Source organism: Pezoporus flaviventris, unplaced genomic scaffold, assembly GCF_033815535.1.
Source record: "Pezoporus flaviventris isolate CSIRO_AGI_PZ_B2104156 unplaced genomic scaffold, CSIRO_AGI_Pfla_v1 ptg000070l, whole genome shotgun sequence".
Taxonomy (NCBI): Eukaryota; Metazoa; Chordata; class Aves; order Psittaciformes; family Psittacidae; genus Pezoporus; species Pezoporus flaviventris.
This window is the reverse complement of record NW_026892618.1, coordinates 959340-980649: the sequence shown is the minus strand read 5'-3', so window position 1 is coordinate 980649 and position 21310 is coordinate 959340. Positions and strand designations below refer to the sequence as shown.

At 42.6% G+C, this 21310-nt stretch overlaps 1 protein-coding gene across 3 annotated transcripts in view; it reads right to left on the bottom strand.

Annotated features, from left to right (window-relative positions):
• Nucleotides 1-1269, bottom strand: part of PHF21B (PHD finger protein 21B) — a 166088-nt gene extending 164819 nt beyond the window's left edge. For 2 of the 3 annotated variants that reach the window (XM_061472038.1, XM_061472040.1), the window contains exons 1-3: nt 1094-1269; nt 405-437; nt 56-121 (exon numbers count right to left, since the gene is read on the bottom strand). In XM_061472038.1, the coding sequence (XP_061328022.1) occupies nt 56-121; nt 405-437; nt 1094-1147 (153 nt within the window). In that variant the 5' untranslated portion in view covers nt 1148-1269. The remainder of the gene's footprint in view (nt 1-55; nt 122-404; nt 438-1093) is intronic. The other variant, XM_061472039.1, reaches the window with a different exon arrangement.
• Between the last annotated feature and the right edge of the window lie 20041 nt (nt 1270-21310).

Here is a 21310-nt window from a genome sequence, read left to right as displayed (position 1 = left end):
GCATTGTAGAAACAAGAAGAAAAACCAAACACAACTGAATCGATCTGTTCCTTACTTGTTTCTCATTAAGAGCTGCTATTCTTGATTGCCTTTCATGGATTTGTTTCTTAAGATCCCCGTTCTGCAAAAACGGCAACAAGATGCATATTAAAGGCAAAGTGTAAACTAACCCCTGTAATGAATAAACTTGCGATCTAGAAATTGTTCAAAGCCAAAACCGTTCCACCAAAGCCGTACGAAAGCATGCACACACAAAACACCCTCCTTAGTAAGAAAGCTCAGTGCAGGCTACAAAATGAGATCTCTTACTGATAAAGTTTCTCATCCTGCTGTCCCAGCACAACTGCGCTTATTACAGCAGGGATAAAATACTGAATAAGAGTAAAAAAAGGATCTGCATTTACCTGTGGATCTTGCTTCATCTGTGCAACTAGTTTCTAAAAAAAAAAAAAAAAAAAAAAAAAAAAAATCACCCCCAAAAAAAGGAGGAATTAGAAACTGTTTCAAGTTTAATGGATTTTTTTTAAAATGTATGTATGTGTGTGGACGGGGGAGGGAGGGGGGTAAGGAACAAAGAGGCAAGTAAACACTGCGAGTCAGTTTCAAGCAAAGCTCATAAATATTCAAGTCTCGTCCTAATCTCTCCAACACACACACACACACACTCGCACACACGCACACACTCACTCACACTCACGCACACACACTCAGCACTATCACCGACCGCAACGTTAACTCCGCATCTCCACAACACACACCACATACACACACACACAAAAACCCCAAAACAAAACTCAGCCAAACAAGCCGCAAAACTACTTTGGCGAAGTGCTCGCCATTGCCACGGGGGGCCGGGGGGGCCCAGGGGGTCCCCGCCGCGGCCCCGACTCCCCCCCTCCGCCGCCCCGGCCGCGGCTCCGGCCCCGCTGCCCCCCTCCCCTGATCGATAGACCCTGCGACAAGAAGCGAAGGCTACTTGGTAAGCATGCACCACGGGCTCCCTTCCGATCCTCCTCTCCCTCTCAAAAGCGCCGGGGATACGAAAGCATTTTTTATTTGCTTATAATTTTATTGTTGGTATTTTTTTTTTTACCTGATGACATTGGATTTCCACTTTTAACGCCTCTTGCAAGCTGTGTAGCTCCATCCCTGCAACTTGCCAGGCACTTTCCTGCCACTTTCAGATCCGAATGAAGTTTTTTTTTTGTTTGTTTGGTTTGGTTTTTGGTTTGGTTTTGTTTGGCTTTTTTTTTTTTCCTCTCTCTGTCCTTTTTTTCTTTTGCTTCTTTTTTTTTTTTTTTGGCTTTTTTTTTTTTTTCTTTCTCTCGCTTTTTGCAACCGACCCGCTGCCAGGCAGCCACCCCTCCCTCCACGGGAAAAAATAGAAAGTAATTAAAAAAGGAAGAATAAAAAAAAAGACAGACCAGGAAAAAATAATTAAAAAGTTAAAAATAATAAAAAAGACTGGCAGTAATAATAATAATTAAAAAAAAAAAAAGGAAGGAAAAAGCGACAACAACAGTCGAAAGAAACAACTACTCAGTCTGCAAAGCAAGTTCTTTGCTTCTTTGCTGGGGACACAGACTCATCACTCACTTTCCGCCAAAGTAGGGGGGCCCCTCCCCCCGGCGCCCCCGCCCGCGCGCCCCCGCGCCAACCCCCCCACTCCCACACTCCCCCCGCCACCGCCTCCTCCCCCGCTCCGCCCCGCAGCCGTTCCACCGCCTCCCGCCGCCAATGGGGACGGCAAAGGGCTGGGAACGGGAGGGACTATATTTCCTCGGAGTGCGCGCCTTGATTTCACTTTGCCTGGGGAAAAAAGTTGTGCCTCGGCTGTCAATGCTAATTCGGCACCGGTGCCCGGATGGACGGGGGGGAGTGAAGGCTTGCGGCCTGCGCATGCGCCCTCACCCTGCCGCCGCCGCCGCCGCCGCGGTAGGCGAGTGAACAACAAAGTGGCGGCGCGCGCGCGCGCCCTCGCTTCCCCCCCCCCCCCCCCAAGTTGTGGGCCCGTGGGGAGAGGGGCGGGCCGAGACTCCCCCCACAAACACGCTGTTCCCCTCCCGTCGTGTCAGGGCTGCCGCCGCCACCGGTGCTGCTCCGTGGTCCTACACTTACGCACCCCCACGTTAAAAGGGTTCTTGGAAGGGGAAGGGACCCCCCCCCCCCCGCCAGCTTGGCGAGAGGCAGGTCCCAGCGGCTGGGGAGGGGAAAGTTTGTGTCAGTCCCGTTTCACGCACACGCACCCCCTCCCCGCTCCATCTTCTCCGCGTACTCTGCTGCTCCCCTCTCCACTTCTCCCGGTTTTGTATTTCCCGGTCCAGCCGACATGGGATTAGCCGCTAACAGGGAAGCCGTTCTTCACCCCGTCCCGCCACAGGGTGTGGGGACGGGGTGTGCCCGCCGCTGGGGCGGCTGCTTCCCCCCCAAAAGAAAGAACTTCCCCAAAAATCTTCCCCAAAACCTTCACCCCCCAAAAGACTTCCCCGAGCAGCCCGAGCTCCCGCTGGCGTCCCGGCAGCCCAGGGGAACAGGGGCTTCGGCATAGAGTGGGGCTCCAGCCCGCTCAACGCACAACTTCAAGAAGCAGGGAGGGAATTCTCCTCTTGGCAGCGGTTCGAGTTGGAATTGTTCGACGTTCATCCCATACTCGGCCTCCTCCAGTTCACCAGAAGAAGCTGCTGCACCCATGGGTTTTACCGAGCCCAACAGCTGGTGTCCTCGCATCCCAAAACGGGACGTCATACCTGAGTCACGTTAAAAAGCAAAGTGGGTTTAGAGGAGCTAAATCACTTTTCTGGTGGGCAAACTGTTTTCAGGTCTGCAGCTGAGAGCACAACCACCCAAACAGCAAGTTGCGGCAGCTAAAGGGGCAAGGGATGGGAAGTGTGGGATACTCGTCATGCAACCCACTCAAGCAAACTTGCTGCTGAGGGGTTGGATGGTAAGGCGGAGCCACAGCTTCGGTTTAGTTACTAAATAACAGCAGAAAGACTTTTAACCAGAAGGGTTGGCTTAAGTGGATAATCCAGTTCATTCAAGTCAAGCCACAGTTGCTTGGCTGTCTGCAACAGATCCATGTGCCAGCGGGTCACTCAGCACCATTGATGAAGCCTAGATCAGGTGCGGACAAAAAGATATCACCTTTACATTTGCATGCAGCACTTTTTTTCCACAAACACGTGACCCAGCTTCAGGTCCTATTGGCAGACACTGCCCAATCCAGCATCAACCCTGCTGTCAATTTTGTAAAATACATTCAAACTGGCAGTGCAAATTTATGTGAAGTCAATGTTTTGCCATGCAGCTGCGGTATTCTCTATGCAGTAATAGGAGCTGTGCAGTTAGATTTACTGTTGTCTTAACGCATGGCCGGAGTGGGGTTGGAAGCCAAAAATAATGCTCAGAATAAATTTACTAATGACAGTCAAAATTTAGGGCATGCTTTAACAAGGAGTTAGCTGATGGAGTGCTAGGGACAAGAACCTTGGTGCATACATACTCCCATTGCTGCAACGATTGAACACTGGTATTTCATTTAAACTGCACTAAAACATTAGATTGAAACTCACCCTAAATGATTAGCCACTATTTAAAACACCACTGTCCTCCAGATGTGCTTGGATGCTAATTTTAATAACTAATTAAATTCATTACAAAACTAATTAAGGACAACAATATAGCACCAAAACCAACTTACATCAACTATACTGTAATTAAAACTTTGAGATGTAACATGTTGGCAGTCCAAAACAGTGTATCCAATTTTCATTAAACTTCTGAAATATACTTTGTCTGAAAATAACACAACTTCTTACATTAAGGTTGTACAAAGGTTCATGGACAAATATTCTCAGCCTGCCAAAATTAAGAATAAAGACTAAGTTGAAAAATTCTGTTAACCTTACAGGTAAAGAAATTATTTTAGAAAAGCCTTATTCAAGTTAGTTATGTTTATTATGGTATTGGACTACATTTACAGCATTTGTTTAGTGTCTGCACACTGCTAGAACAGGTAAAATCAAGAATTAGGTTCTCTCTTTTTCACAAGATAATGCCTAAGTCTGTTTTCCACAGGGTACTAGGTGTCTGAATTGGAAACACTGGAGTTTCTACTGGAAAGTTGTGTAAAACATAGTGTCGTGGTTTAAGCCCAGCCTGTCAATTCAACCACGCAGCCGCTCGCTCACTCCGCCCCCTTCCTCCCCCCACTGCTGGAGGGATGGGGAGGAGAATGGAAAGAATGTAACTCCCACAGGTTGAGATAAGAACAGTCCAGTAACAAAGGTGTAACACAAACCACTGCTGCTATCATCAGTAATAATAATGATAAGGGAAATAACAAGGGGGGAGAAAACAACCGCTCACCACCCGCCGACCAATACCCAGCCCGACCTGAGCAGTGATCTGGCCTTTCTGGGTAACTGCCCCCAGTTTATATACTGGGCATGACATGCTGTGGTATGGAATACCTCTTTGGTCAGTTTGGGTCAGGTGTCCTGTCTCTGCTCCCTCCCGGCTTCCCCTCCTCCCTGGAAGAGCATGAGACTCACAAAGTCCTTGGTCAGAGTACACATTACTGAGCAACAACTAAAAACATCGGTGGTATCAGAGCTATACCCAGGCTGAAAGTCAAAAACAGAGCATTGCACCAGCTACTAAGAAGGAGAAAAATGACTGCTACTGCTGAACCCAGGACACATATTAATCTGTCAAATACATTTGTGCAATAACATTATGCAGTCATCTATAAAAATGTTAACAACTTTATGCAATTTACTTGAAGATTATGGTGGCAAAAGTCATTTTACTTGCTGGAGGGACACAAGAGCTCAGTGGACTTCCCTTCCACCTCTTCATCTGCCTAAGAGACACTTACAGTTTAGCTGGAAAATGTGAAGGGAATGGGAGACCACATAGAACGGCTAGCAGCGAGGCGGAGGGGTCTGCTTAAGCATGGAAATTTATGGTTGTTGCTAAAAAATAAAAGTAATATTATATGAAGTATGACGTCATGTGATTAAACACATTTTTGATTGACCGCTGTAAAGATTATCCTCATTCTTAGAAGTTGCGGAACTGTACTCCTCTTTTCTCTTTGCAGTGGAGATCATGTTCAGAGCCTGGATGAGGACTTTTACACAAAAATATTCTGCATTCCTGGAGAAAAGGTGTGTGTTCTATAGTGAAATATAAATGTAACTTCTCTGTTACCCAAAAGTTTTGTTGGTTTCTATATGACTTTGTTTGGGTGAATAAGAACCAAGAGGTCAATTTTACAAACACTTCTGGTCATGGAAAGCTTTATGCATATGAATCAATTTGAGACTCCTTGGTAATAAAGTTACTTATGTGCACAAGCGTTTCTAAATCACACATTTTTTTTCTGCAAAAAGTTACCGCAAAAATGTATTTGATAGATTGACCTACCTCACAGGATTACCTAAAAACAGACTGTACAGTATCAATAGAAAGCCAGTAAATAACACTTTTTGTGACAATATTTCCTGCATACAGAGATTCAGGACTAATCATTGTATCTAGAACACAAAACACACAAAAGTTCTTTCTTCTAATGCACCAAATTACAGGTAGCCAGGAATCCAACACCTGGAAGTCAATCTCAGACTTCAAATTCCTACAAGAGGTGATGATGTTCCTTCCTTATCAGATACAATTACTGATTCAGAGGAAGACTTGCAAAGTTACAAAGAAGATCAAGACACTTAACTGCTTTTGGTAATGTCATATTTCTCTTACACATAACTTGGAAAATCCACATCCCCACATACCCTCACTTTCCTGCAAAGAATGCCACAAAGGTGTGGAGGATTAAAGTACTGGACAGTGGTTTGTAAAGACAATCAGTGGCTTTTCTGCAGAAGCCATGCACTTTGAATGCTTCTTCCCAAACTGGCAAGGAAAAGTGTCTGAAGATAATAAGATCCTGGGAAGGTGAACAAGAAGGGAGCAGCTGTTTTACACAGGCTGCCCTGGGAAAGTACTTGAAGTAAATGGCAATGTACAATGCAGATTCATCTTTGTACAAGCCACTATCAATTTTCCTAGGAGAGCAAGGGCTCTTACTGCAGGTGGGAATAGCCAATTATAATAAAACTTAGGAACCAGATAGGTAAGAAAACAGAAGAGTAGAGCATGAAGCCACACTGAAGGGCTTAAGGTTAGCCAAACTATCCAAGATGTGTAGTTTGCTCTGTATTTTCTGGATACCTCCCTCCTGCAATATGTTCCTACCCCTTTTAGGATCATCTCTCCAGCTTAACTGAGAAGACACTTTAGAGAACAGGAATTATTTTATGGAAATAACTTTTTCCTCTTCCCAAAGCCAACTTAACCAGGGACTAGAAACCTTCAGGAGAAGGCAGATTGGGACAGGAAATTCAGTAGTTCCCTATGATTACCAGAGGGAAGGGATATGAAGAACAATTAAGTGCTGGTGTCTAAGATGTGCAGGAGGCTGCAACATTCATCTAAAGATCTGGTCCTCTGGGTTCATTTCTAAGTCTTTGACATCCTCATTGTCTCATTACCTGGAGTGCCCATATCTCCACACTTCCACCACCAGAGTTGCAAATCATTCACTATTCAGATTCATAAGTTAGCTCTTCCATGTAGTTACAAGAGGAATTGCATCATTTCCCTTCCTTGACTTGAGAAAAATCAGGGTCACAGGATCAGAACTTATTCTCCTTTCATTATTTCCGCAGCATGCATTTGAAAGCTGAGAGGACCCCAGCTATTAATGGTGCATTGTTAGACAACAACAACATCAGACTGCATTTCAATCCCTTTGGGAATTTAGTGTAGGAAAAAAAAGAGCTTACCCTACCAACCCTGATAAAGACCTCTGCTGAACTTTGGCAACAGTCTCTTAACTGAAATTCCTCAAGCTATTATTCCTTGTGTGCAGCTTTCTTCCTTATCTTGTTGTTGTCTTTGGGCTGCTTTTTGTCAGTAAGCTTTCAATCCCTCCAGATGCTGTTAAACTCACATACTTTATCCAACCTGATCCTGGTCCCTCAGATGGTTCTGGAAGCATAATGACATGGCAGGATCAGGTGCCTGCAGGTGAGGCAAGCATTAAGATACTTCAGCATGTCTTCGCTAGCAGTCTGACATATAGTGATCTTCCCGCCATACAGACAAATCCTCTCACCTACTCCCTTCCCCATCTCCTGCCAGAAAATGTTTGACTCTGAATAACATTTATTCCTCTAAGGCGGAATGGAAAAGAAACAGCAAATCAGCATCTTACCAGATTTCTCACACTGTTGATTTTGAGTATGTAATATTGTCATTTATGAGCTATATGATGTAATAGAGAGTATTACATTTGGCAATAATCTGAAGTTTGGAGGACAAATAGGATAGGATGAGAGCTCAGGATGATTGTGACTAACTGGAGAAATGGTCTGAAAAAGTAATCTGCAATTCCATATGAACAAGTGTTAGAGACTAAATGTATGCAGATATAATCAACTTCACAAATACAGAGATAGGAACTAACTGCTTAGATAGTAATTCTGCAGGAATGAGTTCATAATGGATCACAAGCTGAGAGTCAAAAACAATATGTTATTGCAGAAAAAAGGGCTAAGATGCATAAACAAGATTGAAGTGATTAGGATACATGAAATAATCCTGCTTTATTCAGCACTGGCAAAGTCTCAGCTGGACAGCTATGTCCAATTTTGAGTACTGCACTTCAACAAACACGTGGCTGAATTGGAGGGAAAGCAAAGGACATTAGTAAGAGCAATCAGAGATCTAGAGAATGTTTAATCTGCAAATAAAGAGTTAGTTAAAGGCTTGGAGTTACGCAGGCTAGCAGGAGGGCTGAGGAGGGACATACTAACAGTCTTCAGACATATAAAAAGAGGAAGGGAATAACTGGTTCTTCTCATCTCAGGGAGAGAACGGGAAGGGCTAGATTTACATTGCAGAGAGAGATTCAGAATAAACATTAAAAAAAAAACAAAACCAAACCCATACTTAAAGGCAAAAGTAGGTAATGCAAGTACACATTCCTTTTGGAGATGCTGGAATCACTGGTACTGGAGATCTCTAAGAAGAGGTTAAACAAACTGCCTCCAGAAAAGATAGGAGAATTGTTTGATACCCTCTTGAAGAAATGGCAGAGGCGAGATGACCTCTTAAGACGTTTTCTGGACCAATGTACTATTATCTATCTGATGATAAAGCTGAGGATATATTAGGATACCCTAAATTGTATCTACTACTAACTCTCCTTCTTCACAGGGTTCCTCCTGCTAATACTCAGCTGTCCTGTCTTACATTTCACTCTCTAACTGGCCACGTAGAACTCTTATTCCCAGTTACCCAGTTACAATAGATATTAAACTTATGCCTTGCAACATATTGCTTCTGTTGTTATGATTACTTGAATAGCAAAAGTAGAAAAAAGTTATTAGTCCATATTTCCATCTTCCAGTTACCAGATCTTCAACCTTCCTGTCATTTTCATATGGGGGGAAGTGATGTTAAAAGAACAAACACTTTTTCTTTGTAACAATTCCAAATGTAAAACCCAACTTGAAGGAAGTCTAAAATACTGCTAGTCTTTAAATAAGTATCAAGATTTTTCTGAATGTATTTATTTTCTTGCTTTACTTTCCACATCTGTAGAAATTATTTACACATAATGACTTCTCAGAAATACTCTTAGTATCAGTCAGAACAAGCACAAGATCCTTCCTAACTCAAAGACTATAGAGGCTAGTAGATATAAACACAATCTCCTGGCTTTCTTTGTTGAGAGAAGGGTCACATCAAAAGCTGTAGAAGCTACAGTATGTATAAGAGAAGACAGAGTGCTGTTCTAGGGTAGTGGTATAATCTAGAAGCTGATACACAGTGATTTTAGAGTGCAGCCAAAAGGCTATACTCACTTTGGCCTGTCTCTAAAAGCTACTTCTAGAAAACTGGCATTCACAATGGAATGTCCTGCAACTTTTCTGCAGTCTTTGTCCTATCATTATAAGGACAAATTTACTCCTCCTTGCTCTAGCAAGCTATTCAGGATTTGACTAATGGGATTTTTCTGACATGCATTCATTCATATCAGCTGCATCCCAGTTTTGGAACACAGATTTCCTCAACACTGAAGGTTTGAGGACCCAGAATATTATAATATATAAATACCATATTTTTAAAGGTATTTACACCTCTGACCTGGATCCCAGGTACCTTTAGAAATCTGACTTGTCCTGCAAAGCACCTATTTTTTTTTTATTTCAGAAGATGTGAGGTGCTTGTATACCTTTAAAATCTGTCTTTTCGCTGGAGGTAGGAGCTTTTCATCTTGTGGTCTCAGGTCCATTGCTTGCAATTAAATGGTTTTCTTTTCATTATCAGCTCTAAGTATTTCTCCAGTTATAACAATCTCCCTTGTTCTCCCATTGTGTTATAAACACTTTCCTGTTCTGCCTTTCATCCTATCCTTCCATCTCTCTCTTATATTCTCCCTGATTTTTCCCAGCTATCTCATTTTAGCCTCCTCTGTGAATCACAGGATCGGACTTTCCAAGCTGACTGAATCTCAAGATAGGACAAAATCCTATTCTATGTGCAGACAAGTCTGTCTTACTTCAATGGAAAATGCCTGATCACACCTGCAGAAAAGATTTGGCCCTTTAAATCCAGAAAAACACCATTGTTTTTATGCATTTGGCAAACTACGAGTGTGTTACATGACAGTGTAAATCAGCTGGGCTTTTGCTTTCATTTCAGTCCTTGGAAAGTCCCTGTGCTGTCATACCCACAGGTAAAAGGACTTCTGAAAAACACAGACATTCTGATACAGGAGAAAAAAATCTATTAAAATCAAAACTTTTGGCACATTTGCAAGTCTCAGCATCACTGCCCCCATGCTGTTTTTATGAAAACCAGCTGCATCAGTAAGTTTAACATAACTTCAGGTAAAAGTGATAAACAAAATATTTCTGTCTTTTGTCAGAAGTCATCATGAAGAATTGACTTCTGTTACTCATCCCCCCAAAATTACAAGCTAGGTACACACGCCTTATTTGGGGACAAAGAGTTAAAGTTAGCTCCATTCTTTACCCTGTTTCTTTTAATTCTAACTACCAAACTTAGTTTTTGTATGCTGCTTCTCACATATCACCTACTCTACAGTGCCTGGTAAAATGCATGGCCTGCTCTTTGGAAACATGATTCCCTATAGGAGATTTTTCTGTTCATTTTCCCTGGGAAGAGTTTCCTTCTCAGTTGATTCCTTTTGTTTTGAAAGAACATTTTGAATGTCTCTAAATAGACTTCTACATCCATGTAAATGACCATACAAAGTGTAATACTGTGAAAACCCATTCTTTAGTATTATCCCCATATTACAGAGCAGCACATATGGAAAGGCAGCTAAGCTCCACCTAATGGTCTTGGACATTTAGGAAAAGCTGGTCAAGAAAATGTTCTTCCTGGAAAAGGTTCTTGCTACGTCAAGGAATTGTACAATGCAGCCAGTGCAGAAAGAACATCTGGCACCTTACTCCGAGGAGGAGATGCTGAACTGCTGAAGTAAGTCCTGAGAGTGTAACTCACCCCTGATTTACACCTGTAGTGTCAGTGCCATACAATCGCTGCTTGCAAGATTTAAATCAATGCAGTGTGATTTTCAAAAGCTCTCATAGTGGGCTAACATCACTAACTTTGAAGTGAAGAGTAAAATTCAAATGAGGTATAATAATGCTAAGCAATTCTGAAAATCCCTCCCATGACCTTGAGGCTAAGGAGTATTTTAAAATTTGATCAGCAAATTCTGGGTGTTGCACTTCTCATGTTGGAAAGCATGCTAACTTTTTTCTTTTTTTTTCCTGGAGAACCAAGTCACTTTGAGTTGTATCAAGTTACACACCTGAAAACAAAAAGTAGCCAAATTAATTAGCTTTTTATTATTTTGTTGTTTTAGACTAGACACGTAGGAACTGGGGCATATAGCTAGTAAAGCATAGCATTGTGTCAGTGTAAAAGGTTTAGAAAAGAAACTTGCAGTGTCATTTGGACTCTGGATGCCCCATCCCTTTCAGGATGTATGCATTCACGTTTGAGTCTCATTGAGTCATTGAGGTTGAGCTCCTAACCTCCTTTGAGAAAAGAATCCTATCTCTGCTGAATATCACCTACTCACAGACATTTCACATTAATGAAGAATTCAACAGGATATTGAAGTTGACAGCAAGTTCTCTCCTCACTTTTAGTTGATCTGCTTCCTTCCTGGGGAATGAGCAGTCCATACCTTCCAGCATCACTCTCCAGAGCATGCCTTGACCTCCTTTTCAGGCAGGAGGTAATGAGCCAACTGTTTCTACAAAATGCTTTTTGAACAGGTTCAACTCCCAGGAGCACATGGAAAACTTGGGCAGCTCGATACATAAACCTGGCTGAAAATCACAGTAATGCAAAAATGACCCACACTAAGCCTGAAGTTTCCCAGGCTGCCAAGGAGGTTTAGAAGCCTCTTTCCAACAAGTGTTATGCATTTAAATCTCTCAAGCAGTTTGGAAAATCCTTTATTTAAACTTTCTAGTGGGGAAAGATAGGAGAAGAGAGAATAACCAACTATCAGCCCAAGCCTACTCACACAGAAGAGGTAGCTGTGCCACTAGTGTCTTCACTCTACCAAGTAAGTCATCTGTCATGGGGAAAATTTTGTGTTTGTCCTAATACACTAGAAACTAGGCCTGGCTCTGGCATAGGCCACAAACTTTCTTATGTCTATCACCTTCTTGTGGTCAGTGTAGAAAAAGCACTGACACCTGTCATCTTGGCTCCATCCCAATTGACTTAGCTGCCCGATGCCACATTTTGCTCTTACACAAAGTGCTGCAAATGTATCCACAAGGTTTTGTTCCCCCATGGGCTGGCAGTGATTTAACCCAATGCCACTTTTACTTCAAATGAAAATATTAAACTAATTTTAGTGGTAGAATGGAACAGGGCTTTGTAGTGCAATGAACAGACAGTGACCCAGCAGGGAGCAAGAGAAGTATTACAGTGAAGCCTTCACCTTCCTTTGGCTCTCTGCAAAAGTCCCCAGCAGTATTCAGACACGTTTTCATGGGACAGGCAAATTTCTGCTGAATAGCATGAAAAGATGAAGCAGCCCATTTCACCATATTCAGCAGGCTCCTGCACATAGAAGCCCTGCTTAGCATTTCTGCTGAACAGAGCTCTAGGGCAGAAAATATATTGAACTCCCATAGTGGAGCACCAGTAATGGCTTTTTAAAACTGTATCAATTTGTATCATTTGCAAAGCACGAATATTTAATCTGGTTTAATTACAGAAACCTCCTAGATATTGTATTTCTTTTTCTCTCTTCCTCTCCACCCCCTTTTTCAATTTTGTTGTTGCTGCTGTTGTCCTGCTCTTCCAGGCTCGCTGTGTTTTGCAAGGCTGATCCTGTCACCAGGATCCTTTTATCACTCTGCTTTGAAAAAAGGATTGAATTTCTTTGTACATTGGGGTGAATTTGTAAATAACATTCGTTCAACAAATTTTGCTCCAAGGATCACTCTGGGAATATATTCAGATCAATATCATCCCTGTTAATATCACTTGAAAGTAACACTGCACAGCACCACAGCAAGGCTGTGGGAATATCATCTTCAAAATAGGGGGTCTAAGAAAGTCAAAGGAGAAGTGTTGAGCAACAGGATATTGTTCATGCAGTCCATGCACTAATTCTCTTGAGCTGGGTACACTAATTATCTCCTAGTATTGCCAGCAGCACACACATAGGCTCCCCAGTATGATAACTGTGCTAGGAGCTGTATATGCTGAGGTTAAAAAAATGACATGTAATTAAATGAAATAAATAAGTACAAATAAATAAAGGTGGATAAATAAAAAATAAACCCCAGACCATAGTAAAATAAATATAAATATTAATAAATTAAATTAGTTACGACCAAAAGTCCCTATGTGCAATGCAATTATTGGTTATTGTATCTTACTTAACACGTAGTCACAGAGAACAGCTCCAAAGAATATTAAAAAGTACATTCTGCATTCTCAGGGTTTTTTTCTCTTCTTTAAATAAACATACTGAGGTTCTTTAAATAGTCCTCTCTGCACTAAGCATAAGTGCAACAAAAGATGTGCAAAGGCTGCAAAACACAACAGAGCACCAGAAAAAACAGATTAAACACTTGAGTGAATGACTCAAGTCATGACTATCTCCTGACCCACAACGTTCTCGTAGGGTATTAGAGTCCTCTCACCTCATTTATAAACTCTTCTCCAAAAGCTAGCAAAACAAAAGGCTTTTGAGCACTTTCCAGAAATCACTAGGGCTGTCAAAATAAAGGAGGGGATATATACACTAGGTGTATACACCTTGCTTGCTCCCCTTTCCCAGCTGAACTTAGGCAGACTCTAAGTGTCTCTGCAAGTCTTGGGTGTCTCCCAGTGTCTCCCACAGGAATGTATTGTCCCCCAGCCATGCCCATGCTACATAGATAAGAACAAACATACTGAATTACACACAGCCTGAAAGTTGATGCAAATCTCTGAGCTGCAATTGATCCAAATTAGCAATAAAGGCCACCGGTGTCCTGATACTTCCTATGTATTTTGATGCTACATTCCCAGTCTGTATGCTTTCCCTGACTTTTTTCTGGGCTAAATGTCAGCCTCCCTGTCCTCGTCCCAGTTAAATATTAGGTGAGTTGTATAAGGATGTTCTGTAACTCTTGTTTTACTCTTTTTATGTCTCTGCAGAAACGTTTTTTACAATTTTGCCCATTCTTGCAAGACAAGCATTTGACTTGCTTTTATAAATGCCCTTTGTTCTGGACTTAAATCCCCTTCCAGTCCTTTTATATTTTGGGAAAAACTTGCAAACATATCCCAGGCAAAAGACAAAACCAGAATCAGAAAGCAAGCAAAAAGAAGCCTGAATTTACTTTAAGAACATCTCATGATTTTTTTATTCAGTCTCATGATTAGCTAGGAACAGGCTGACTCATGACATTTGAGTGCCCTGGCTCAGCAATACTGTTTTCACTGTCAGAATGCCTGTGTACATCCTCTGGTCCCTGTGCTCCTTCATATCATCCTCAGCTGATTTGCATTGCTGGGGAAATAAATGATTACAAAAGTTAAAGGAGAGTATTTGAAAAATAAATTGGATCTAAAGAACATGACTTGGAGAGGTGTCTCCTGTACTGGCTGGCTTCTGTTCCTAAAGGTTTCCCTTCAGATTCCCAGTCATAGATCTACACTGTAAAGAAGCATCATGAAAATAGATATGATCTTACTAAAAGGGCTGGCCCAGAGACTTCCTCTTCTCATTTTCCATCAGTGAAGAATCCCTTTAGGACAACTTTGCAGCAACCAAGTTAAACAAGTAAACAAGTTTTCCAAGTTTTCCCTCACTTAACTTTACAGGAATGGAAGTGAGCCTGTTGGTCTCTTATCTTCCCTTCCATTTCTTAGCTTGTGTTGATTTGTTACAATGTCAGTGATCCAATGCTTTCCACTAATCTTTTTTTCTTAATTATCTTTATGTTAGGCTCTGAAACACATGACTTACCTTCCTGAATACATTCCACACTCATCTGCTCCAAAACAATAAGAAAATATGAAATGTATTTGCCACTAACAATATTTTTGTATCTACCTAATGTAAAACACCCTCAATTAGTGGTTCAAATGCTATACATAAAATACTAACAGGAATCCAGCAGTAATCATAAGCAGAATAGCAACCAGAGACGTAGCTTCAGGTCCAGGCATCTGTTTTATGGTATGAAATACCATCAATTTTGAAACACGATTCTTCAGCTCACATGAATAAATCTTGACACATGAGATTAGAACCACTGAAATCAATGAATTCCTTCATTCAGCCTTAACGCACATTGACTTCAATGAGGCTTGCCTAAGGACATGCAGGGTTTGTTCCAGCGGTCCAGCTTGCTTGAGTGCGAACTGCAAGACTGGGCTTACAGCTTGCTTTCATGCAGACAGTATTCTGGATCCTTAAACCTATTTCATTCATTTCATTATTTTCATCAAAGCCAGATCTGGGCTCAGTACACCAACAAAGCAGTAAAAGTAGATTTTTTTGCTATATAATGACAAGAATTATTAATAAAATAATAGCAGAACAAGAGAGAAATTCAGCAAGAGCAGAGTAAGAAGAATCTTTTCATTAGCCACGTACTGCAAGGGGAAAATTTGTATTTGGGCCCAGTCTTGAACACCTTAGAAACATCATATTCTTGCTGTGCTCAAATATGGGATGGATGTCTTGAGAAGATGCAGCTACACAAAAGAGCTGCAGAAAAAACATACATGGCAAAGGAGTTAAAGAGGACATCACAAAAGAAACTGTTTAAACCAAGTTCACCTAATTCTTGCAATATAGAAGTTTGCACTTCTCAGTTCTGCGCTCAGCTTTGGGAAATTAAAGAATTACAGTAATGTGTCCACTTTAATCAACAAATGCTTTAGAAAATGTATCCTCTTTCTTACCTTATATATACATAATCTGAAGACAACTGAATATCTGAACAAGGAATTATAAACCAGTTTGAGTTGGAAGGGAGATTTTAAGGTCCCTTTAAAGCAGGGACATCTAGCAAATATTCTTCATCTGGTTCTAATCCATAGTTCCTATATCAGAGCAAAAGAAGCCCTCAAGTTTATTCTATAGAGGGGGTATATCTAATTCTAGCCTCAAGATGGAGTAAAAAATGCAGTATAAAAGGTCCACCATTCAAGCTAACATCCTGGCAGAGCTTTGTCACTACTAGATGACTAGACTGTGACTCATACTACAGCTCAGCTACAGGAGTCTGAGCAAACACACCATTACTGACACACCTGCACATAAAACACACCAGAGCTTGGAATTCAGCTAGCAAGTAGGAAGCTCAGATATTTCTTTGGTGGAAAGATGACGATGGGGCAATGGAGAGAAAACATGCCATTATCCCTCCACCAATCAGTGGATGGGACCAGGAGGTGTTTGGAAAAGGAAGGAGGTAGCAACATGCTGTTGAGGGAAGTTGCTACTTGATCTTAGTAAGAAAGGGCATGTGGGAAGAAAATGTGACCCCAAGGGACCCGTCGAGACTTTGTGCCTCCTTATCCCCTCTTTCTTATGGCTGGGGCTTGAAGTCACAAATCTGGCTCAAAACTCTGTTATACTATATGTAATAAAAATCAAACGATCATCTAATAGCTACTCAATTGATAAAAAAGCTTGATGCCACCGTGACAGAAATTTTAATTTGATAGAAATTCTAATTTCAGTGAAAACAGTGCTGATTGTTAATATATTTTAGTAATCCTCAGTAAGGTTGAAGCCCAGACTTCAGAGGCAAAAGTGAAGCTATAATGGAGTGAACCAGCCTGGACTGTTACCTTTGCTACAATTCAAAGTGAAAAAACTGATGTGAAAATGATAGATATAAAACTATCTCCTCCAGAATGGATATGTGCTATCAGCAGCACAGGCAAATATTTTTTAAATATATACATGTAAAGATCTTTAAAAAAATCCTGGCAAGGTATCCTAGGACACCAAGGACAAAACACTGTGATGAAATCTACAGCTGAACAAGAATAATTTGCTCTGCCAAACCAGCCAGAGAAGTTAATCTAACTTACCATTTAAAATAACATTCAACCTCATGTATATTGACATTATATTTCTCTCTTATCATATAGACAACTGTGTACACTGACATTTATCTTGTCACACAGACGATACACAGTGAATACATGGCATTTATGTATCTACATATGTCTACATATGTATGTACACACATATGTGAATAGCAATATACACACACTCACACTTATATGCACACACCCACATGCTTAAATGTAAGGTCTACTACTAAGTTTCACTTTAATCAGTCAAATCTGGCTTCTAAACACAAGCCCATGCCGTAGCACACAACTGCGCGTGTTGAATCAGCTCCCCAAGGAGCAGAGACTGGGCAAGCAGTTTCCTTAGTTCATTATAATCACTGCTTCCAATCTCTTGTTAGAGAGAAACCTTATCACCAGGATTCTTTAGAAACCTGAGACCAACATCTCTTCATTTAAACCGGATCACTTTGCTGAAGTCAGAGGTATAACTGGGAGGGCAGTGTTTGTAAGAAAACCACTTAAACCCAGCAATTTTTAATGTATTTTTTTTTAAGCCTTAATAAGGTTTAAGCTTCCACCATATCTCTGCTAGCACTAACCAATCTTACACCAACAGGTTCAGTATCAATTAAACAAACTTCTTTTTCCCTAGCGTAAAAACACAGGGACTAAAAATAAACCTGTTACAAAATATGCATTTTGTTTATACATATTTACACAGACCTCAGATCTGAATAGAAGCAGTACCAGAAGGATAAAGCCATCTGATGCAGAAGATCAGTAAAGCAATCTGTAGGCTCTACAGGGGCCAGAAAAGAAACATTTGTATGGTGGCAAACAACATTATGCAAGACATGCATGTGCTTTAGTTGTGATGGAAAAATAGTTGCATAAGTTGTGTATTTGGAGTGACTGGCTCTTGTTCATGCCTGCACACAAAAGAACAAGAACAAAGTAGCATCTCTCCTCTGTGTATTTATTAAGATTTCAAAGCTCAGGTTTACATTCTTCCTCCATCAGGATTTAACTGTTTTGGCTTTTTTTTCTCTTCTCCCTCCCTTTTTTTTTAATTCTTCCTTTTTTTTTTTGTTTTTGTTTTTGTTTTTGTCCTTCCTTTCTTCCATCTTTTGTTTTTCCTCCCCTCGCCCCCCCCCCCCCCCCTTTTTTTTTTAGCGTGTCTCTGGAGTTTGGTTTTGGAGGCAGCAAGTTCCCATTCATTTTTCATTATCTGCTCCTTGCCACCCTGCCACTCCTGCGTGCTCAATGCACATGATGCATCAGCAAAGTGGAGATGTGCGTTCTTCCCCCCCCCCCCACTGAAGAGGAATGTGATGGGGGAGGAAGAAGGGTGGAAAAGCCTTTCTCCACACCCCTCCTCCTCCTCTGTAGAGCCTGCTGGGAAATGTAGTGCAGCTGCAGCCGCCTTTGAACAAAAGAGAGCAGGAGCTGCTGTGCCCCTTGCCCACATAGGGTACCTGTCTGGGGGACTCTTGCCAACGACTTTGCAGCCAAGGGGCAGGTGGAGAGGAAGAGAAGGGACTGAAGGAGAGCTGGCTTCCTCAGACCACCTCAGCTTCATTGTTCTTGGGGGTTGGTCAACTTGGCTGGAAAGCCTTGTGTGCACACGGGAATCCCACATGCTGTAGGGTGCTAGGGCTGGGCCAGGGGCATGCCATGGCACCCTGCTCCATGTTCTGGGGCTTGAGCAATGGGAACCGCTGCTCCTAGGCCTAGGGCTACCAAGCGGGAAAACTTTTGCCCTGCTTTTAGCTTTGTGTGTAAGAGGCCTTTAATTTAAAACATGAGCAAGAAAAAAATCTTCCTTCGGTTTGATTGCATTTTTATGCCTTCAACTTCACATCTCACTAGGACAACACAATATCCTTCACAGCTTTCAACACATTCATTTAAATATTCCTAAATGAAAAATTAAGGGGGTGTTCTTTCAACATTATTGTTGGTATTTTTAACCTACACCCAGTTGCACGATTACCCCTACACCACTACTACCACTCATCGTGTCTCTATTTTCATCTCTGTTTCTGTGTTTACTTTCAAGCTGGGAGAGACATTAAAAAAAAAAAAGGAAAAATAAAAAAGGTGAAGTATTTTCTTCTTTCAGCCTCCTGGGCAGAGAGCGGTGGGGGTAGAAAATGCAAATTCTTGGCAGCCCTTTGGGATTTTTTATTGTTATTATTATTTATTTATTTTAAGGCAACCAGGTGCTCAGCCTCGTGCCTTTACAGGAGAGGGGCATTGGCTCTCGACCGCGCAAAGGCTTTTGCTAATGTGTAGCCAAGAGTTTTCCCTGCGGTTCTTTCCCAACAATTGCAGCAAAAGCAAGGCAGCAGCCCGGCTCCCTTTCTCTTCCTCTCTCCTTTGCCTTGGTAATTACTTTAACTTTCATCTCCCCATCCCCCCCGTTAACCTTGGATCCACAGTTCCTGCTGCTGACTCTCTGCTCCTTCCCTCCAGTACATCAGCTGTTACGTTTCATTTCATGGCTCACTGGTGAAACTCTTCAACTCTTTTTCTCTTTACATGTCCAACCTGTTTTCTTCCCCAGATGCTTTTGACTTTTCTCAAGATCTCGTGCTTTATCGCACTAAAGCCGCTGGGCTTGTGTGTTCTTGTGTGTTTTAGCGGGGCGAGGAGGGGAGAAGGAGGAGGAGGATGATGAAGGACAGCAGACGTGCCCAGCCAGCCGCGGATGCTGGATCCGCCGGGCTGCAGGGAAAGAGGCCGGGGGAAGGGGAGGGATGCTCCGGTCTCTCCTCCTTGCCTTACGATGGGAAGTGGGAGAAGACGGGGCTTTGTTCTAAACCCAGGGATGGCGAAGTGCGCTCAAGTTCAGCCCTCCTCTTCCACACCAACACTGCAGCCCTGAGCTTGCTCAGGACTGCTGCAACTCAAATAAAGCAGAGAGAAGAAAGCTCCACCTCCTCCAGGTCCACAGGAATAATTTTACACCCCCCATCCATCCTCCTGTCTCAGCCTGAGGGTGGGATGAGGTATGCAGGCAGCGCTGCTTTTCGTAATGTCTGGGGCACTGTTCCGGCCAGAGAGACAGGAGCAGCAGCTGGATTCCTTGGGTGGTTTGTTCTTTTTTGGCTTTGGTGTGTGTGTGTGTGTGTGTGTGTGTTTTAATAACCGAAGCAACAACCAGCAGAGTCTACATGAAAGGAAGGATCAGCAGGCACTCATCGTCACCGTGTCAGGTGGGGGAAGGGAGGCACATCCGACTGATTTAGTGACTGACTGGGGAAAACAGGCTTTGACTGGGGAAAGGGGTTGTTTGGGGGAAGGGAGAGAGAGGGGAAGGGTTAAGGAAGGAGCATCTGCCGAGATGAGCAGGCAGCCCTGGAAAAGCAACTCTGCCCCGTGCTCCCTGAACAGGGCTGCACAAGCATTGCTGTAGCAGCTCTGCCTCCCCCTCGTTGTTTGGGGGGGGCCCGAGCAGTGATGCCATCACGAATGTCCTGGATGTCCAGTTCAGAATAAACCATGAGCACTGAACCTGACTTTGCTCACCAGAGTCTTGTGGACATCAGTCTTGCTCAGAGCTCCTGAGAGCATCCAGCAGACAGGGTGGGTGTGTGGGCACCACCTCCTGTTCCCACTTCAGGACGGCCCTGATTTTACATGAATTGCAAACCTTGTAATCAAAATGAGATTAAGAGTAGGATGACTCAGTTTCACATACACACACTAAAAAACACTGCTACCATTTTTAATGCATACTTTGGTACTTTTTCTGTTGTTAACTGATATCCTTAGTCTTTGTTCTCTTTCCAAGCCTGCTTCAGTGACTCAGTGTCATTTAGATATGCAAGCCAAAACCATGACCTGTCCACGGACTACAGGGACATGGCAGTAATCATGCTGCTTCCAGCCATGGTCTTTAGTCAGGAGAAGCATTGAACACACAACTGGGAAATCATCTCCTTATGGGGCCAAAGCCATATTGCAGTGAGGGAACAGGGAGGGTCACTGTAGTGAGATTGTGGGAGAGTCACAAATCCATAGGGAAACCGTCTCCAGTTTCCATCTACATCCACAGTTTGCTGATAGGGAGACCTTGGGTATCTGCCTCAAGAGAACACTTCCAAATTGAAGTGCAAAGGGTCCTTAATGCTGCCCGAGACATCTCAGGCTCAGAGAGATGGGATTCAAGAAGTGCCTTTCTCAGAGTTTGTTAACCTTAAGCAGTTTCTGCTCCACTTGCTGAATTTGGTGGATTTTATTCAGAGGCTCCCTGGCTCTTTCAGCTCATGTTGCATTTATAATCCAGCATCACATGTAAAAGGCCTCAAATCCTGCTCCATAGCTGGGCCTATAGAAGTGGGGTATGGCAGCACTTCCTATCAGAGAGCTACCTTCACCACAGAGGTGGGTGCTGCACCACAGCAGCACTGTAGCTGGCAGTAACATATCTCTCCTTCTTCTATTCACACCCTCCTGTTCTCCACCACCATTTACAGGCATGTGGTTAGCCAGGTCAGAAAGCTGACCCATCCAACCACTACCCTCTCAGAAAAATACACTGCTTTTCAAAGCAGATCCGCCACCTGCCCCGCCTCATTCCTTTGAGTGCTTAAAATTAACATTACTCATGGAAAGGTGGTCATCTGGGGAGTCACCAAAG